General features: G+C 52.3%; 7 protein-coding genes across 7 annotated transcripts; 4 read left to right on the top strand and 3 right to left on the bottom strand.

Moving 5' to 3' along the window:
• Positions 1–945: 945 nt before the first annotated feature.
• On the top strand, positions 946–1,864 carry HMPREF1120_07441 (dodecenoyl-CoA delta-isomerase; the record flags this gene model as incomplete). The annotated part of the gene is made up of 3 exons (XM_009161665.1): positions 946–1,030; positions 1,110–1,182; positions 1,327–1,864. 3 exons carry the CDS (start codon positions 946–948, stop codon positions 1,862–1,864), a joined length of 696 nt encoding a protein of 231 aa, XP_009159913.1.
• HMPREF1120_07442 (uncharacterized protein) lies at positions 1,860–3,119 on the bottom strand. Its single transcript, XM_009161666.1, has 3 exons — positions 2,548–3,119; positions 2,187–2,476; positions 1,860–2,133 (listed from the first exon to the last, which is right to left on the bottom strand). The coding sequence occupies exons 1-3, from the start codon at positions 2,828–2,830 to the stop codon at positions 2,077–2,079; spliced, it is 630 nt and encodes a 209-aa protein (XP_009159914.1). The 5' UTR covers positions 2,831–3,119; the 3' UTR covers positions 1,860–2,076.
• Positions 3,120–3,713: 594 nt separating this feature from the next.
• On the top strand, positions 3,714–4,904 carry HMPREF1120_07443 (threonine aldolase; the record flags this gene model as incomplete). Its single annotated transcript, XM_009161667.1, has 1 exon — positions 3,714–4,904. The coding sequence occupies one exon, from the start codon at positions 3,714–3,716 to the stop codon at positions 4,902–4,904; it is 1,191 nt and encodes a 396-aa protein (XP_009159915.1).
• Positions 4,905–4,955: 51 nt separating this feature from the next.
• Positions 4,956–10,701, bottom strand: HMPREF1120_07444 (paxillin). Its single transcript, XM_009161668.1, has 2 exons — positions 6,802–10,701; positions 4,956–6,745 (listed from the first exon to the last, which is right to left on the bottom strand). Exons 1-2 carry the CDS (start codon positions 9,937–9,939, stop codon positions 6,314–6,316), a joined length of 3,570 nt encoding a protein of 1,189 aa, XP_009159916.1. The 5' UTR covers positions 9,940–10,701; the 3' UTR covers positions 4,956–6,313.
• Positions 10,702–11,504: 803 nt separating this feature from the next.
• Positions 11,505–14,534, bottom strand: HMPREF1120_07445 (uncharacterized protein). The gene has a single exon (XM_009161669.1). The coding sequence runs from the start codon at positions 13,452–13,454 to the stop codon at positions 11,808–11,810; it is 1,647 nt and encodes a 548-aa protein (XP_009159917.1). The 5' UTR covers positions 13,455–14,534; the 3' UTR covers positions 11,505–11,807.
• A 465-nt stretch (positions 14,535–14,999) lies between these two features.
• HMPREF1120_07446 (uncharacterized protein) lies at positions 15,000–15,874 on the top strand (the record flags this gene model as incomplete). The annotated part of the gene is made up of 2 exons (XM_009161670.1): positions 15,000–15,068; positions 15,179–15,874. The coding sequence occupies 2 exons, from the start codon at positions 15,000–15,002 to the stop codon at positions 15,872–15,874; spliced, it is 765 nt and encodes a 254-aa protein (XP_009159918.1).
• Positions 15,875–16,516: 642 nt separating this feature from the next.
• HMPREF1120_07447 (NADH-dependent flavin oxidoreductase) lies at positions 16,517–18,167 on the top strand (the record flags this gene model as incomplete). Its single annotated transcript, XM_009161671.1, has 5 exons — positions 16,517–16,855; positions 16,933–17,319; positions 17,391–17,756; positions 17,857–17,988; positions 18,054–18,167. The coding sequence occupies 5 exons, from the start codon at positions 16,517–16,519 to the stop codon at positions 18,165–18,167; spliced, it is 1,338 nt and encodes a 445-aa protein (XP_009159919.1).
• Between the last annotated feature and the right edge of the window lie 67 nt (positions 18,168–18,234).

Genomic DNA, 18,234 nt, shown 5'->3' on the forward strand with positions numbered 1-18,234 from the left:
GATAAATGTACCTGGTATCCAAGGCTAGGCTGTGAAAAACAGGTCAATTGTAAACACAAGCAACCCCGGATCTCAAGCATAATATACGCACTAACATCAACTCACGGACAAAGATAGACACCCTCCCAAATCCGACGCTTATAAGCCGAACGAACCTATCTCCATCATCTACCAGCTATTCGAGACAAAGCCAGAACCAGCAGAACCTTCATAAAAAGTGGCTAAGCCATCCTGTCTGGCATCGACATCCGAGACTCGGTCACTAGGACAAGACATGGCCGCCCAAGACTCGAACTCCAATCCTCCTCCTACACTCGACACCGTCTCCATCAAACTCGACGCCGATCATGGCGTGGTCCTGATTAAATTCAATCGGCCGAAGAGTGGAAATGCGTTGAACAGGGCCGCTTTCAAGGTATGTAACCTATGTTGCAGGATCAGCCTTCAGGTGTCTTATCTGGTCGGATTTGCTTGCTACCAGTACTGGCTTCCAAGATAAATGTTTATCTGATATTCCATTTTGCCTTTGAGACCCTTCAAGCTTCATGGCCTGGTTTTTGTTTCCCCTGCTTCACTTCACACTTCATCGATGCTGCAGTTGAACCCTTGCATGACCTTGCCATTGTCTCTCTCTTCCTGAAGTTCCTGTTACGGCTATGCGAATCCGCTGTCCAGCACATGAAACGTGCCTGGCCCGCCAGCCAGTGGCAACTTTGTACCCAGCTGGGGACCATGGACCGTTCGGTTACTTTACAACATCCAGAAGTGTCAGGGTCTTTCTCTACTATTTGTGGCTTTAAAAAGAAAACAATATGACGATGTTGAATCCCAATCACTCAGTTTTATCCGTCACGGCAGGCATGGCAGTTTTCTTTTTCACTCTGCTAGTCTATTGAATGGCTGTGATCAATGAACTTGTCATTGACTTCATACCATTACCAGGACATGTTGGCGGCCCTGCAATGGGCAGTCTCGCACCCTCGAGTCCGAGTCATTGTTCAATCCGGGGAAGGGAAATTCTTCACGGCTGGTAAGTTTCAAGTCGCTGAACAGAGATCCCGTTTCCTACCCCCAGCCGTCGAGTCACTGACCCATTTCTCTTTATATAGGTCTCGATTTACTTGACGCAGTCAACGATGATCCAAATACCGTCCTTCCTGAGGAATCCATCAGGAATCTGGAGTAAGTCTAATATCACTACTTGTTGCAAACACTGGCACATCAATTTCGGCTCGTTCCCATCTTTTTCCTGCCTATCACCCTCCCTCTTCGCCTGTTCGCACGTCAAGTCATGCTAACTATCTTTTTCCTGTTTTCCCTGTCCAGCGCATACCACAAACTCCTCATAACCACAACGGACAAGATCTTCATCGCGGCCGTCAACGGTCCGGGCATCGGCTACGGCACCAGCAGCATCGCGCTGTTTGACCTGGTCTACGCCGTGCCGGACGCCTACTTTTTCACACCCTTCGTGAAGTGGGGTTTATGCGCCGAAGCCTGTTCGAGCTACACCTTCGCCCGCACGCTCGGCCGGCAAAAGGCCTCGGCGCTGATTTTGGGCGATGAACGCGTCACCGCAGCCGAACTCGAGCGGGCAGGATTGATCACGAAAATCATCAACCCCCAAAATTTCCTGCAGGATGTCATGGTTGTTGCGTACAGGATTGCAAGCCTGCCCCCGAAAAGCTTGATGGCGAATAAGGAGCTGATGACGAAACCGTTCAGAGAGGATCTATTAAGGGCCAATGAGGCGGAGTTGAAGTTACTAACAGAAGCGGCGAGAGGGCAGGAAGCCAGACAGGCCATCCAGGCGTTGGCGGACGAACAGCAGAGGAAGAAAGCAAAAACAAAGGCGAAGCTGTAGTTGAAAACCGTACTAGTATGCTATTTACTGTACAGGGAAGTTGGTGTAACGATACCTTTATACCATTGGGGTTGTGATGAGATGGATGCTCTCGCGCTGTGCCTGGTCCATGAGCAGCCCGTAGGTCCAAGGTATGAAGGACCAAGCACCGCCGAGCAGGAATGAATTCTAATCTTGTTGCGCAATCGACGACAAAGCTCTTGCTGTCACACTTATTGAACACCAGCGATATCTACCAGGATCAGCAGTAGAAAGAAGGCAAGGAGGCACTGCAGAAGGTTTAGCATGCGATAATAACAAGCTCCGAGGAGCGTCAACAAACCAGCCCGACAAACACTCCAAGCAACGGAACATCATATCCACCCACAACTGTGAAGCCGCGATTCATTGCATGCTGTTGCTGAAAGAATCGATATGCACCAATTAGAAGAATCAAACAGGCTGTTCCATAGCAAAGGCATGCCTGCGGTTTGCCCAACAGGAGATATCGTATCGAGTCTTCCTCGTAGGGACGGAGAACCTGTTGAATCCTGGAGACTTGTGCCACAACCACTCCGAGGATTGCCATGCCATCCGCAAGTGAAAGCCAGGCAAGGAATGTCTGTTCGTTGGCTGGACTCGCCGAGTTAGCTGAGCCGCAGGAAAGACAAGTAATCATGCAGTGGTCGCAGGCATCAGCATACAGAGATGGTCGCGATTGGCAGCTTGGAGCGTGGCCAAAGACACGTATTCGGTCCATAGCTTCAAGTTCTTGGTGGACCACGTTCCTCCATCTACTTCACCAGCATCAATATCGACCTTTTCGGTCTCCGTCTGCATTGAATCTGGTGCGATTGTTGGACGTGCATCATCACCGGAGAGCGGCTGAGCCTGAGGGAAACCTTCCTCAGTTGACGCAGCTGCAGCTGGCTTATCTGCTTCGGCGATGGGATTGGTGCCAGAGTCTCCCCGGAAACGAAATTTCATGGTTGGGACTTGATATGGGCCCAACAAGCACCATTCACGGGTGCATGGAAATGGTCTGGAGACTGGAATAGTGTCTTGCAACACAGTGGCAGCTCATCCGCAATTTGCAGACATTGAAACCCTCCATTGCTCTTACCTCTTGTATCAGGTACCCGGGCAAGTCACTTGCAGATGCAACCCACCGTGAGACTCGGAGCCTTTGTGACCTCGTGCCCGTTCAAGTTGCCCCGTCTTATAGGACTATCGTCTCTTGGTTACAGTAAGCGCTATGACAGTCCTCCAAGCCTGAGGCCACCGCAAAAACATGGTGTACTACCTGGTAGGACTTGAAATTGTGCCTTGGCTTATGTCTATACGGTACTAGCCGATTTGGGAAGGTCCTCAGATTAGTAATCGTATCAAATCTTGTCTGATGGATCGTGTGAAGGGCGCGGCGGCCATCAACTTTGATCTCATCAAGTACAGTATCGGATCCAGCTTGCTACCACCTCACGCTGCACCTTGCGGGATTCGGTCTTTTCTAGATGAACCACAGCGTTCAGCTACTAGCATGCTAGCACAACTTAAGGCGGCTACACAATCTTGCATCCCAGCCAACTGTCCCCGCGGCGTAATAAGAAGCACGACATTCTCATTGAGATCACAGTGGTACCACCACCATCGACCGTCATTTTCACCACCAACGCTGCATATATATCCGAACCCAGAACTTGAACCCCGAACAAAATCATCTCAAGGATCACAGGTCGCATCAGAACCAAGAGCTCAATTTCAACATCATAACCATCCGTATAAATCTCGACTAGTTACCCCAGCAGTACTACTACCACGACATCAAAACTCACATTCACTAAGCCGACCCTACTCCATCCAGTCACGCACCATGACTTCCAGCAGCGGGACGGGGACAACGTCCAACGCCAATTCCAGTCCTGGGTCTGACTCAAGCCGGATCACCGAAGCGAACCGGTCAGCCGCGACCCAGCAAGAATTCAACGCCTGGCAACAACCCGGGCCAGCAGCCTACGACTTCCGCAGCGACACGATGACAACACCCACAGCAGCGATGCTCAAGGCCATCACACACACAACCCTCCTAGATGACGTCGTACAGGAAGACCCGACGACCAACTCATTGGAAGCCGACATGGCATCACTATCAGGCCACGAGGCCGGACTCCTCGTCATGTCCGGCACGATGGGCAACCAGGTCGCATTGCGAACACACCTTGCCATCTCCGGTGGTCCTCCTCATTCCGTCCTATGCGACATCCGCGGCCACATCTACAACTACGAGGCGGGCGGCGTGTCCGCGATTTCAGGAGCGCAACTGATCGCCGTCCGACCATCCAACGGCCACCACCTAACACTCGAAGATGTGCAACAACACACCATCCTCAGCGACGACGTGCACGCGTGTCCGACGCGCGTGATATCTCTCGAAAACACCCTCGACGGCACAATCATGCCACTCGAGGAAACGCGCCGAATCGCGGAGTTCGCACGACAAAACAACATCCGGCTGCATCTCGACGGCGCGCGTCTATGGGAAGCCGTCGCCGCCGACGCAGGCTCATTGCCCGAGTATGCGTCTTGCTTCGACAGCGTGAGCATGTGTTTCTCCAAAGGGCTCGCCGCTCCCATCGGCAGTGTTGTCGTCGGCTCAAAATCCTTCATTGCCCATGCCCGCCGGATCCGCAAAATGCTCGGCGGCGCCACGAGACAAGCCGGCGTTATTTCCGCCGCTGCAAAAGTCGCTGTGGACGAGGCCTTTGGAAAAGGTCCCCGTGGCCAAGGGGGCAAGTTGCGAGACAGTCATGCTCGCGCCCGTAAAGTTGCGAACATGTGGCGCGACAAGGGTGGCAAGCTTGCGAAACCCGTCGAAACGAATATGGTCTGGCTTGATCTCAAGGATGTCAATGTCTCAATCCCCCGTTTTGTCGAAATTGCTGCCGCCCAGGGTCTCAAGACCAGTGGTGGGAGGTTGGTTGTTCATTACCAGATCTGTGATGATGCCATTGAGCGCCTTGGGAGGGTTATGGATGAGGTGTTGTCTACTTCTACTACTAAGTAAGTAGTACGGGAAAGATGGGGAACAGCTTCGAGGTTCTGCGGCGACATGAAAGGCGTACTATACGTACCATCATCCATCACCAAGTGGCCATACATAGATAGATCTTGGATAGAGCTACTAGAGAAACTGAGACCATGGGTTCTCTCTGATTCTACTTGAGCCATCTCTTGGGAATCCCAGCACACTCTTTCTTTCGGTTGACTACTTTTACAGTAGGCTCAAGATCGGATTTTGGGGTTCAAGTTACAGTACTAGTACATTATGGCCTGGCAAGCCTTCAAGTTGTCTGGACAACAAGAGCGCAGCGCTTGGCTTGAGCATCACTTCAGTTCACACAAGCTGCAGTGTCTTGTCGTCTGCTTCCCATGCCAGTGCAGTGCAGTCGGTTTTCCGCAGCCTCAGCTCTTGGTTTGATGCTAGTAGTACAGCTCATGACCTGACGTCCTGCATTGCCGGATACTAGACCTTGATGTCCCAGGGCGTTCGATATCGATTTTCCTTTGGCTCTTTGTTTCCTTAACTCTCGACATCGCCCACTGCATACATGCACAAAACCATCTTCCATTCCACCAGAACCTAAGCTCAAGGCTTGACCATACAATTTTCCAGCAGCAATCCTGGCTGTCTTTGGTACCCAAACCCAACCGGTTCCTGTCATTGCAAAAAGGCCATGAAAGTTGAGTCCTCGAATCGAAACAGCCTTATCCAATGCCCTCTTGCGCAGGAGCCTGGAGAAACGTATCGTTCCAACCCTTTGCCCTTCCTATGCTCAACATCATAACACCCACCAAATGATTTCAGGCTTGAACCCAGCCCAACCATTTTGACCTGATCTTCAACTTGACACCAAAGGGTCCACGCCCAATGCAGCTCAGATGCAAAAAATAAAAGAGAAAAGCGAGCGAGACTGTGCACCTGTCAATCCCGCCATTGTCGAAAGAAGGAAAAAGCCAGCATCCGGATTGGCTGCCTCATGAAAAGAGAGCGACGCTCCGGCCACGCAAAGAGAGAGAAGAGAATGAGTGCGCCCAAAGCCCAGGACTGCCATGTGAAATTTTGCCATAGCACATCCATGCTGAAAAAAAGAAACAAGTAAAGCTGGCAAAGACTGCTTTCCACGACCGCTTCCTCGACCGCCGGTTTGGTAGAGACAAAAGTGTCAAGCCGGTGTCGAGACATAGATCTCCTTCTGAAAGGGTAAACTGACTCATTGGTAGTGTTGTCCTTCGAGGAAGTGTGGTGTAGCAAGTTTTCGACAACGGCAAGTGAGTTTGTTCAGGATCGAGATCCCTTGTTTTGAGTTCTTCCCCTGTAACGAAAGGCCAGCTCGAAATGTGATAAACTCAACAGTTCGACAGCACCAGCTCATGATGACTTCTTCGATGAGGTATGTTCAAACAGTCATCAGGTCAACCTGCAATTCCCATCTGGCCAGGCCTGGGTTGATAACTCTGACGCCCAGTAGGTGCTGCACCGTGGCTTCCGGCGCTGTCATTGCTACCCGCTCTCTTTCGAGCATACGGGCTATTTGGGGTACCAAAGTTGAACTCGTTGGCTGGCCCAGATGTGGTCGATGCCACGTTTTGCACAGGACGGACCGAGCTTTGCTTTTGCCATGCGGTGGCTTGAGAAGGATCAACATCGACGCGTGTTGCCACTGGACCGATTGAGTTTGTTGAGCTTGGACTATGCACGGGAGCATCCGCAGCTTGCACAGTTTGTTTCTGAATCTGGCCCTTTGCAATATGGCCATATCGAGACAGGATTTCTTTGGTCGTTAGCTCAGCCGACCCTGTATGTAGGCCGGTATCGGTCAAGATGGACTGCAAGTCTTCAGGGACCTATGACAATAATTAGTGATACTGTACAAAGATGCCCCAAACCAAAAGCGCCTTACCTGGCAGAAGTAGTCATTGTACTCGATCAAGGTGTTGACTGCTTCGATGGCTAGGAAACTGTCGTCGACTTGCGGAACCGCCGGTTGCTTCGCATTGGGCGTCTTGTCCTTCGCGTACAGGATGTTGGGTGCCATGACCGTGGCAAGATTGTGGATGTCCATCTTGCTTCCCGATTCTTCGTCCACTTGCGAGAACGAGGCTGCCCACTTAAGGAAAGAGAACAATACTTCCATGGTGTCACGATGACTCTTGGGCATCAAACAGCATGTCAGGTGGAGGATTCTTCTTCGGCGCTCCTCCTCCGGAATCTTCTGAGATATGATAAATAGCTTTTGCAGCTTGAAGGTTAGTAGAGGTTCTGGCATCTCCCTCAAGAATTTCTTGAGCAACGCGGCGACCTGCACGGGATTTTCGCGGTTCAGGTCGGGTGTTTGATTGGAGTCGATCAACTCGGACGTTTCTTTCAGGCGCTTGATGTTTCCGTTCTTTCGGAACACGCCTTCGACTGACATGTCCATTTGCTTCATGGCAGAGACGCAATCGTCCACAATCGCAGGGACCCTCAGGGCCCCAGGCCCAACTCCATTGGTTGACTCGGCCCCTTCGCGCTCGACCAGTGTCTCAAGTGGCACTCCGAAAATGCCTTTCTTCTTCGTCTTCCCATCATTACGAAGCGCCCGGCTGACCTTGCCCCAGAAGGTTTGTTTTCTCGTCTCGATCAGGCCGAGCAAGTCTTCGAGAGTGTATTCGCCTTCCAGAAGAGGTTGCATGGAGAGAACAGCCACGTGTCGCACAATGAAGTATTCCAATGCAGACAATTCCGAAAAGTACCGCTTGGTACGCAGGGGATTCGGTTCGCCCGCCAGAAGATCGTTGCCGAGTGAGGATGCCCGATGATGGCCATTAACCAATCTCGGTTCATTGCCTCGGTGGCCAATGAGGTTGGTCCCTGCATGCCGGAATGCATTGGGTCTCTGCTCTTTTGCCTGCTCAGCAGCGACAATCCGCGGGATATCGTCCAGAGTTAGACCGTCCTGGTTCCCAAACGTCAATTCGGGTCTCATCCGCCCGTCCAGATCTCGCTCTTCTACGATTTGGAAGCCACCACGATTCCTGGCTTCCTGGCTGTCTCCACCGGCAGACCCTGGCCGGACTCCGCCGGGACCATACAGCACCTTTGACTCTCGAGCTTTGCGGAAAGTCGTAGACAGAGCTCGTTCGTTCCGAGTCGACCTCAGTCGTTTCATCTCTCCGACGGTTTGTTCGAGCGAAGATTCTGGCTGACTTGACGCACCTGCGTAAGATCGCGACCGTGAGCCCATCTTCTGGTGAGGTGTCATTTGTTCACCTATCGGCGAAACTCGATGGCCCTCCGTGGTGTCGTATGGTGTCAGGTTTGGATCGTCCGATGTGTGCGGCAAAGTACCACCCGACTTGAGCACTTCAAGCAGCCGGGCCAAAGCCACACGAAGCAGGAAGACATACTGTTGCAGTTTGGTAACGTGAGAGAAGCCAGAAACGGTGTCCTGAGCTCGACCGGCGTGGTCTACACAGTAGACTTTTTCGTCTCTCTCGCTGTAGACAGCTTGAGGGAGGTCGGTCGTAAGATCTCGCTGACAGACAATGCATGCCAGATGAGGTGGCTTTAGATGCCAGCGCCGTCCATAAATCATGACGCATTCATCGTCGATCGGTTCGAAGCATGCTGAACAACAATCTGACTCTTGACTAGCAAGGCCAGCCACGCTCTCTGTCAGGTCTAGCGATTTCATCTCTTGCTCTTTGATCGTCTCCAAGTCTGCAAGCTCATCCAGGAAGGCATGGAGACCTTCTGGCGAGCCTCGCTCACGTTCAAGCTTGAGAGCTCCCTGGAGGCCGATCCGAATGAGGAGCTTCAGGTAGTGTGCCAGACCAGTAACCAAGGACAACAGCTCCTGTGTAACTCCTAATTTGCGTACACCGGTCTCCTGTGTCCTAGACAGAAGGGTGAAGAAGGCAACCACCTTTTTGCATAGAAGTTTCGCTTCGCGACCATAGGCCAGTTCTTTGAGCCCAGCTTTGACGACCAGGGCGGCGAGTGTATCAATTGCACCAAAGAGAATGTCAACATGCCAGATGAATTTGCGTGCCACAATCACACCGTCCACATAAACTCCGTTGCTTACATGCAGGAGCATGTCAGATATGCAAGAAGCTGAGGACTCTTCGAAGGTGGAGAGAGTGCTCCAGATCCGGTAGACCTTGTCTTCCATTTTGTCTTCATCTTCTTTGACCATTTCCCGCTCATCTTCTGTAACTGGTGCGTCGATGTCTTTCTTGACTGCGACTGGGCCATTTTGTCCAAGGCGGACGTTCCAAAACTTGTGGATCATGTAGCACTCAGGATGCCAGTGTTGATTCTGCCCATTGCGGAAGATTTCGACAAACTGCTTAAGGATGGCGGTCTGACAGCCGTTGCAGCGTTGGGCAAAGTGCGTCGAGTAGTGGTAGTGACAATAGACCTGTCCATCGTGCTCGTAATAACTGTCCTGCGCACCAAAGACGGTTGGACAGACAGAGCAGGTAAAATGTTCAATGTGGTACTTGCGGTCGAGCGCAGTGATGTATGAGCCCCGAAGCGCACCTCCACACTTGAAACACAACAGATCCAGGCGTCGGAAGTAGTCTGTCTCGCAGAGAGGGAATTGGCCGGACCCGTCCTCTGCGTCAACAGGAAAGAACTTGGATGCGACGATCTGGCCGCAGTCGGCGCACTTGAAGCAATCCAGGTGAAATGTACCACCGAGCGCACGTACGAATTGACCGGTTAAAGCCTCACCACACTTCTTACACGTCCGCACTGATCTACTAGGCGATTTCCCAGCGCTGCCGTTCGTCCGTGATCTGCTTCTCGCACTGTTACCGGTCCCGCCTGGGGATCTCTTTCTGCCGGTCCTGCTGTCTGTGGAATATCTGGCATCACTGTCATATTGTGCATCGTTTGGACTGCCATTGGACTGAACCGGTTGACCATACGGGGAGTATTGCGCGTTTGACGACGTCTGCTGGCCAGGTTGACTCTGGTCTCGAGGTGCACCTATTGTGTATCTCGTTACCCCAGGGTTCCCCTGTTGCGGATCGTCAACAGGTGCCGCCATGTTTGATCTTTCAAGGCGGTTCTTGCATGTATGTGCGCGAGTCCAGTTGAGTAAACATTCGTCGCCCTGGGTCTTCAGCTGAGAGCGCTTCGGTCGGGGACACAATCCACCCCTTGTTGGTTTGTCAATTGTCCCTGGTCGTGAAGGTCTGGAACTGTCTCTTTTCTGCCACCCACACAAGACCCACGCGAGACGCCAACTGTGGGAAGAATACCGAACCAGCGGAAAGAGGCTCAGGTAGTGAGATTTTGGGGATCAGCCGAGGTTTTGAGACCGACTTCTTGATTAGAGGGCGCAGCCTCAATAGCGCGTTGATATGGGCGACGGGTCTTTGGATGTCCGGCAGGGTTCCATACAAGGCAACGCGACACCCTTAGAAGCGGGCTAGAGGAGGCGACGTGGTTGGGTTTCTGGTCTGAAGGCGGCGTCGGTAGGGGAAGGAGAGCAATTGACAGAGACGCGTCCAGTTTAGGGAGGCAACGAGAACAATGTCCGCGAAAGGAAAACAAGAGGATTGGGACAAGAGCGACGACAAGGGCGTGAATGGAAAGCTGTACGCCGTGTGCTGTACTCTGCTGGACTGTTGATGTGTTTTCGTTGTGATGCCAGTCACTGCAATGAACCAGTCAGTCAGTCAGTTCAATTCAGTTGGTGCAGTGGTTGGCGTGCAGTGCCAGTGCCATGCCAGCGCCAGTAGTAGTACTACAATGTTAGTAGTAGTGCAGTGGGTGCCAGTGTGGCAGCCGGTGCAGCGCAGTCAGGGTGCCAGTCCAGTAGTAGTGCCAGTGCTTCGCGGTGCAAGCACCGTTTGGGACTAAGCCTGTTATAGAGCAAATAGGAATTGGCTGGCTCTCTCGCTTACTCGCGCATTCATTGGCTGCAAAGCATCAGTCAGCATTGCACTGGGCAGCCATATTTAGCACCAAATACTACGCTACGTCTCATACTGACTAGCGCGCTCCTTTAGCGCCGCCGATCACATAATTCTCCTTTGGGCGTTGGACTGCCACTGGCACCACACACACACACTGTCCTTTGTTGCACTGGCAGCCGGTTGCATGCCGTCTATTCTCCGGTGGCTTCGACGCAGTTCGGCAATCATACTGTACTGGAGCGGTGGTTGTGCTAATGAAAATCTTGCCAGGCCAAGTTTGTGCGAGTCAGTTGTACCACAGACGGGAGTCAGAAATCCCCCAAGCAGTGGAGAACGTGGTTGCAAATGGTGTATACTGTATATGAGCCACGGCATTGACTGTCAGTTGAAGTGGTTCCAGAAGCCCTTACAATGGTTACACCTGTGGTACATCCGACATCTTGAGCATAAAGCAGCAGAGTCCTTGCTAGCTACTTAGCGCTGTTGCTGGGACTTTATGTACCGAGGCTGGGGAGGCACCAAGCTAACCTCATTTACCTATATCGCCTTCACCTGGGCTACAAGTCAAGATTGTTTACGCAAGTGTGGTTGAGCATGTGTCAGAGACTTGGAACCTACGGTAGTACGATTAGGTAGCTGATGGCCGAGACAGCCTGGGGTAAGAGAGAAATGGTCACTCCACAGGATCCAGTCAGGTATCTAGGAAGTCAAATGCTATATCTTAAATTCTGTATCTTGCTAAATTTTTAAGTGGCCAATACTACCACCGGATCCAAACAGTAGGAGTAACAGTAGTATCATATACACTCGTAATGCCCAAGATTGTATACCAAGTCGACGTGATCAAACAAAATTTATTCCGCTGCACTGTATCAGCCCAAAAGCACACACCATCTGGCAAGAATTCCATCTTCACCCCGAGCAGCCGGTAAGGAAAACATAAACAGCTGAGCAATACTTCCCCATCGCCACTGTGACCGTGTATATTCATTCTTTAATCATCCCACGTCCGGAACAGTTTGGACTGCAGCCATCTCCCTCCCTTGACGACCTTCTTATCCAATCTAGTGAAATAATCCGCGGTGATGAACACCAATAGTGTCATCAAGATATACCCGGGGATGAATGCGAGCGGCGAGTCGCCCAGGTGTTTGGCACGCCATGGTTCCATCCTGTCCCTAAAGAAGGCAAATGTCAAGGGCGGGTGAAGGGCATAAATTCCGAAACTGAGCTCGCCAACATACTGGCTGAAACCCCAATTAAGCGGGAGCTGCAAGATTGGCAGCGAGTCGAGTGCCAAGAGGAGGAAGAAGCCACCCATCGAGAGGTAGAAATAGTACTCGGAGCCGTTGCCGTAGTAGGGTGGAATGAACGATTTCAGGAACTGCCAGGGGAAATTTCCCCAGACACCCAAATCCACGCCATCGGGCTGGCCGAGGAAGAAGACGCCCAGAATGAATAGCAGAACGTACCCGACGTTACGGGCAATGCGCAGTGCTTTTTGCCTCCGGGTCGACTTCTCGACCCATCGGTCAACCCTATCGCGCGTGGTCCCGGCAGGCGCTGTGTGCGTCGTAGGTAGCGGTTGACGCCGCACCAGATCCGGATTTCTCGACAGAGACACATCGGCAACGAACATGCCGAACAGGAACTCGGCTACAAAGACCGTGTTCCACACATAGGACAGAATGATGATAAGCCAAGTCAGACCCATGCGCCAGGGTGTCGTCAGTTTACACACAGCGGCACAGAATCCGAAAAGAATCATGCTGCCGCGGAACTCGACCGGAATCGTCCATAGGGTACCCAGATACTTGCTGTCTATGGTGCCTTGGTGGTACCAGCCTCGAATGTCGGCAAAAGGATTGATGAAGTAGAGGTTGTTGTACAGCCAGTCACCAACTTGTCCGAAGAACGTCGGAACATGTAACGAGCCGGCGCCGTTGTAGAGCCGCAACCGGACCAGCATCAACGGAAACATGGTCGCCACAACGCTAGACGCATAAAGTCGAATGTATCTCCTGAACGAGGATGACGCAAGGCTCTCCAGCATGGCCGTAGATTGTCGCCTTCGCATCTGCTTGAGCAGGCTGTAGCTCAGCACGTAACCCGAGATGACGAAGAAGAGAGCCACCATTCCAGGGCCAGCCCAAAAAAATGAGATGAATGGTTGTCTCCGCCAAGACGGAGAGTAACTGTTGAAGCAGTGATAGTGGAACACGATCCAAGCCGCATACCCACGGAGAGCGTCAAGCCAGGCTGTTGGACGCAGCTGGCCTTTGCGCCGCAGGCCACCTGGCTGGCAGAACGTTGGTAGGGCGGCGATACACCAAGATTTCATGAGCGAGCTGTATGTCTTGTATTGCTTCCATTTCGGCACGGGGGACGAGCGTTCTTCTTGTCGTTGTTGATGTTGCTTTTCGACGTCGAGATTGTCTTCCGGGTCCGTGTCCAGATCTGAAGCCGATGTTCCTTCCTTGATAACTACTGTGGACAGGGGCTTTTGTTTTTCGTCGAGCTCCGTGTCGTGGAAAGCAAGATTGTCATGCTCGAAAGCATCGGCATCGTGGTCATGATCACGGTGGTAGTCACCCGATAGCCGTGGGCTCGTCGACCCCACGAGGCGTGTGTATTCTGCCATGGAAACAGAGAAACAAGAATGTACAGTATATGCAAAACTTCTGCAAGGGACAGCGGCCGCGGTTGCTCACTGCGAGGTGGTGCAGAGACGCAGAGCTGCTCAGGCAGAAAAGAGCAGTCATGATATTTCATAGAGAGTTCAACGCACGGGCCGGTACAGTGGCAACCCCCTGGCCGTGGCTTTGTGATGCAGGGTGAACCCCAAAGGGAAGCAATTCGTGTCAAAAGAAGCGAGCAATCTTGCACAGGCCATACAAACCCCAGTACCTACCAAAGTCTTCGCTGGCGGTGTCTCCCCATGCCAAAATGACAGTAGTCTGGCGGAAGGTAGAAAGGACAGACGTTCAGGGGCGGGGTTTCGAGGCTTCGATGTTCAAAGCTCACGCAGCCGAGTGACAGACGAGCCGAAGCGAAGACAGAGAAGGGCGCAACCTCTCCCTCGCCACCCTGTAACGACGTGCTTCAGGTTATGTATCTGACATTATGAAAGACAAGGATCAGTAGCCGAAGCTGTTTTCAGTTTGGCCGTCTAGCAAAGTCTCGCCGCCTCTCATACATGTCTGATAGAGGATCCGACCCTCAAACGACTCTTTTGGTACCTGCAGGTGTACAAGATCAGCAGTGAGGGACTTTTGTTGAAGTCCGGGGCTCCATGAACTCGTGGAACCCAAAAGTGGAAAAACGGCCTCATCGCTGGCTGGATGATCTCGCCTATTTGCAAAGCATGACATGCATGACAGCTGTCGAGGAGTCAAAGCGCAGGATGCTGCACTGCGCTGTCTGGCCGGGCCTTTTGAAAGCGCCTTGGCCAGCGGGATGGCGGTGATAGTTCATTCGCCAAAAAGGCACCATTGGCTTTTATTAATCCTGGATAAGGTAATACCCCTTTCCACAATGAGGGATGTCGAGAGATGGATCTCGTGTTGCATCGTGCACTGGCAGTCAGGCGAATCTCTTCTGGCGGATGGCGTTGAAATAGTCAATGGGATGTTAGCGGATGAAACAATGGCCAGATTCTCTGGAAGGTTCACTCCCTGCTATGGTGAGGATCGTCCTTCACGATGCATGCCATCAACTTGAGGTAGCTCAAGGTAACGTATGGAATTGGATGCCCTACAGCGCGGTTTGAAGTACGCGTGGGAATTACGGTGAACCACAATAGCTGCGAAGGCCATCATCACGTGTACTTTACGGTAGGTCATTAGACGGTTGAACCGCAATCAATTCAACCTCGATTTCAGCATGACTAATCAACACACCGTGAGGGGCTCCTGCGGGCTGTCGGCTCGTGGAGAAAACCGACCATTGATACTGATCTTGCATTTGTCTAAAAGTGTCGTAGATGCTCACCTCAGAACAACTATCATCTCGAACAAACTTGTATTTACTTCCTTGACTGCCATTGTTGACAGGATACAAGGACATAGCAATGTGTGCGGCGAGGTGGGTGTTGGCGCGGGTTGCGCAGAGGTCCAGGTCTGTCCGATTTCCGCAGGCCAATCCATTATGTCCAAAGGCGGTTTACTCCTTCTCTCACTCCTCCAGAATGGCGAGCCATCTCACCAAGCTCGAGATCAACTGTGACATGGGCGAAGGGTTTGGGAGGTGGAAGATGGTATTTTACACGAACCACCCATACTGGCACTGCGCCCACTGCCATCAATCCCCATCCAGTGCTAGTACTCAGTACTCATTGCTTACTTACTGCGGGCTTGCTTCTACTAGGGACCCGACGAGGAGCTGATGCAATACATCGACACGGCCAACATCGCCTGTGGGTTTCATGCCGGTGACCGGAGCTTGATGCTCAAGACGGTTCGACTGGCGAAGAAACATGGGATCAAGGCCGGTGCACACCCTGGTCTTCCAGACTTGGCCGGTTTTGGCCGGCGAAAGATGGAAATCGACCCTCAGGACATGTACACGATGATCCTGTACCAAGTGGGCGCGCTGAAAGCGATGCTGGACGCCGAGGACGTACCGCTCAACCACGTTAAGCCGCACGGCGAGCTGTTCTTCTACATGATGCGCGACGCCGAAATCCGCCGCGCCGTCCTGGACGCCTGTGCGCACTTCCATGTTCCTGTTTACGGATGTCGCAACCCGGAGTGGAAGGCCGACTGTGACAAAAAAGGCATTTTCTTCCAGGAGGAAATGTACGTCGACATCGACTACGACAGGCAGGGAAGGCTTCTGCCCGTGGCCAAGTCGCAGAAGGCTACGGCTGAGCTGGTCTATGACCGTGTCAAGTCCGGTGGGTTGCATGATACGACCAAAGATAATGAGGGTAATGAGCTCGTTCTGGGGTTTCAGGGGAACCCGTTCAGCATTTGTATTCATTCGGATATGCCGACGGCCTTGGACAATGCGAGGGCTGCGAGGAAGGCGGTCGATGCGGTCAAGGCGGAGAGGTATGTTTAGGATTTTTTCAGAATGAAGGCGTCGTCGGGAAAAAAGTGCCTGGAATTGTACAGTACGTGCCAGCTACAGCGGGTGCCGTCTCCATTGTATATCTATTTATGTACAATACTTTTTGCACTTTTCTAGTTGGCGGCATTCCACCCCGCTCCTTGGTGGTACCACAGTGGTGTGAGACATTATCGTAAAGTCATGCCGAACTTGGAAGGTCAAATGGAATATATGGCCATTGTTAGCCTGCTCTTACAACCTCGTTTGCTACGAGTATACCTGGTAAGTACTGCTGCGCTGGAAAATGCCTAGTGAGGACGATCGATGCACGCCTATATCCGATGCCATGACAAATCAACCCCGGATCCCGGGCCCCGATGCCGGTTCCAGAGCCTTGCCCCTGGTACCACCAAGTACAGTAGTTGGGGTCCTCGTAGTGTTCAAGTTCGTCATTTGTTGCCCGAGGTTCCAGTACGTGCCGTGTTTTTGACATGTCTCCAATATGATTTAATGATATTATATTTAAACTAGCAAGCCCAGGTGTCTGGTTTCATCACTCGTGTCCTTCACTGTAAGTAAGTAAACCCGGCAGTTCATAACTTTGCAACCAAATCGTGTAATTTACTTGGTGGTTAGCGCCCATCAGACACAGACATGTCTCCAATGGCGACCGATGAGCCCGAAGGACGGTACGAGGACTACCGCAGCATCTACACGCCCGGGATTGGATTCGACGCACCTCAACCCACGATCCCATGTGGCTCTGCGATATTGGACCCGGAGCACGGGGTGACCGAGGACACGATCTCACCCATCTTCAAACCGTTGACGATTCGGGGAGTGACGTTTCAGAACCGTATCTTCCTGGCGCCCATGTGCATGTACAGTTGCAAGGATGGCAAACTGTCCGACTTCCATGTGGCTCATTATGGCCAGTACGCTATCCGGGGGGTGCCTTTGATTACGATTGAGGCCACGGCCGTGGTTCCACAGGTGCGTACAAAACAGAGAGAACTAGGGAAGGTCGTTCTCCGCGGCTACGATTTTCACTCACAACCTTTCTGTCACAGGGCCTCAATACACCTCAGGACAATGGGCTATGGTCAGATGAACAGATTCCATACCTAAAACGAGTGGTGGACGTAGTTCACTCGCAATCCCAAAAGATCGGCATCCAGTTACAACATGCCGGGCGGAAATCAAACGTGTGTCCTCCCTGGCTAGGCTTAAAAGCTGTGCCCGACAAATTCGGAGGCATGATGGACAAGGTGCAGGGCCCGAGTCCGGAGCCGTGGAACGACAATTATTGCACACCGAAAGAAATGACTGAGGCCGATATTTGGGAGGTCATTGAGGCTTTTGGCGCGGCCGCCGCTAGGGCCGTCAAGGCTGGTGTTGATGTTGTTGCTGTGCATGGTGCTCATGGATATCTGATTCATTCTTTTGCCAGTCCTGCTGTAAGTAAACCACTGATCCTGTCACTTATTCATCTTCCTCTCTGCGATGTAACTGACACTTTTTGTCAAAGTCAAATTACCGGACGGACCAGTGGGGAGGCAGTTTCGAGAACCGCATCCGGTTCGGAGTTGAGGTCGTCCGCGCGATCCGCCGCAACATTCCTGCCTCGACCTTGTTGTTCTGGAAACTCTCGGCCGTCGACTGGCTTCCGCCCGGAGAGGGCTGGGAATTGGAGGATACGGTCCGGTATGCATCTATCCTTCGCGACGAGGGGGTCGATTTCCTCGATGTCTCCAGCGGTGGCACAGACCGCAACCAGAAAGTCCAGATCTCTCCGGGCTATCAGGTTCGGTTCGCAGAGGCGGTCAAGAAAGCCACGCCGGGACTCACTGTCGGTGCGGTGGGATGGATTCGAGACGGCAAGATGGTGGAAGATGTGAGTGTTTGTTGTACTAGTCCGGCCCCGTCTTCTACGCCTGCTGCGTGGTTTAGTCGATGGACACTGTAAGTCGAGTTCACCTTACTGACCTGTCCAGATCATTCGCTCCGGCAAAGCCGACGCCGTGTCAATCGCACGCGAGTTTCTGCGAGATCCAAACTTTGTGCATCGTGTGGCCAACGAAGTCGGCACCAGGATTGCTTGGATCGACCAATATCATCGTGCTCCGGTAAGACTCCAAGTCTATTTCTGTGTCAAGAGAAATACCACTGACGCTGTTTGTTTCATCGGTAGCTCTATGGCCGCAATGTGGAGAGTACGACCAACATTTCCACTGATGCAAAGGCCGATGAAAAGGTGACCTTGTCGGATGAAAAGCAACGGCAGAACAAGACAATCGTAGCTTGATAGACTGGAGACGAAAATAGAGACCTGTCACTACCTACCTAAGGCACCTACTACCGCACGCCCATAT

Source organism: Exophiala dermatitidis (genome assembly GCF_000230625.1).
Source record: "Exophiala dermatitidis NIH/UT8656 unplaced genomic scaffold supercont1.6, whole genome shotgun sequence".
Lineage (NCBI taxonomy): Eukaryota > Fungi > Ascomycota > Eurotiomycetes > Chaetothyriales > Herpotrichiellaceae > Exophiala > Exophiala dermatitidis.

Coding starts and splice junctions, on each gene's coding strand:
- HMPREF1120_07445 (XM_009161669.1), bottom strand. CDS start 13,454: ATGGCAGAATACACACGCCTCGTGGGGTCGACGAGCCCACGGCTATCG.
- HMPREF1120_07444 (XM_009161668.1), bottom strand. CDS start 9,939: ATGGCGGCACCTGTTGACGATCCGCAACAGGGGAACCCTGGGGTAACG. Junction 6,746..6,801: donor ACAATGACTACTTCTGCCAG/GTAAGGCGCTTT, acceptor TTATTGTCATAG/GTCCCTGAAGACTTGCAGTC.
- HMPREF1120_07442 (XM_009161666.1), bottom strand. CDS start 2,830: ATGAAATTTCGTTTCCGGGGAGACTCTGGCACCAATCCCATCGCCGAA. Junction 2,477..2,547: donor TGCCAATCGCGACCATCTCT/GTATGCTGATGC, acceptor CGGCGAGTCCAG/CCAACGAACAGACATTCCTT. Junction 2,134..2,186: donor TTGGAGTGTTTGTCGGGCTG/GTTTGTTGACGC, acceptor AACCTTCTGCAG/TGCCTCCTTGCCTTCTTTCT.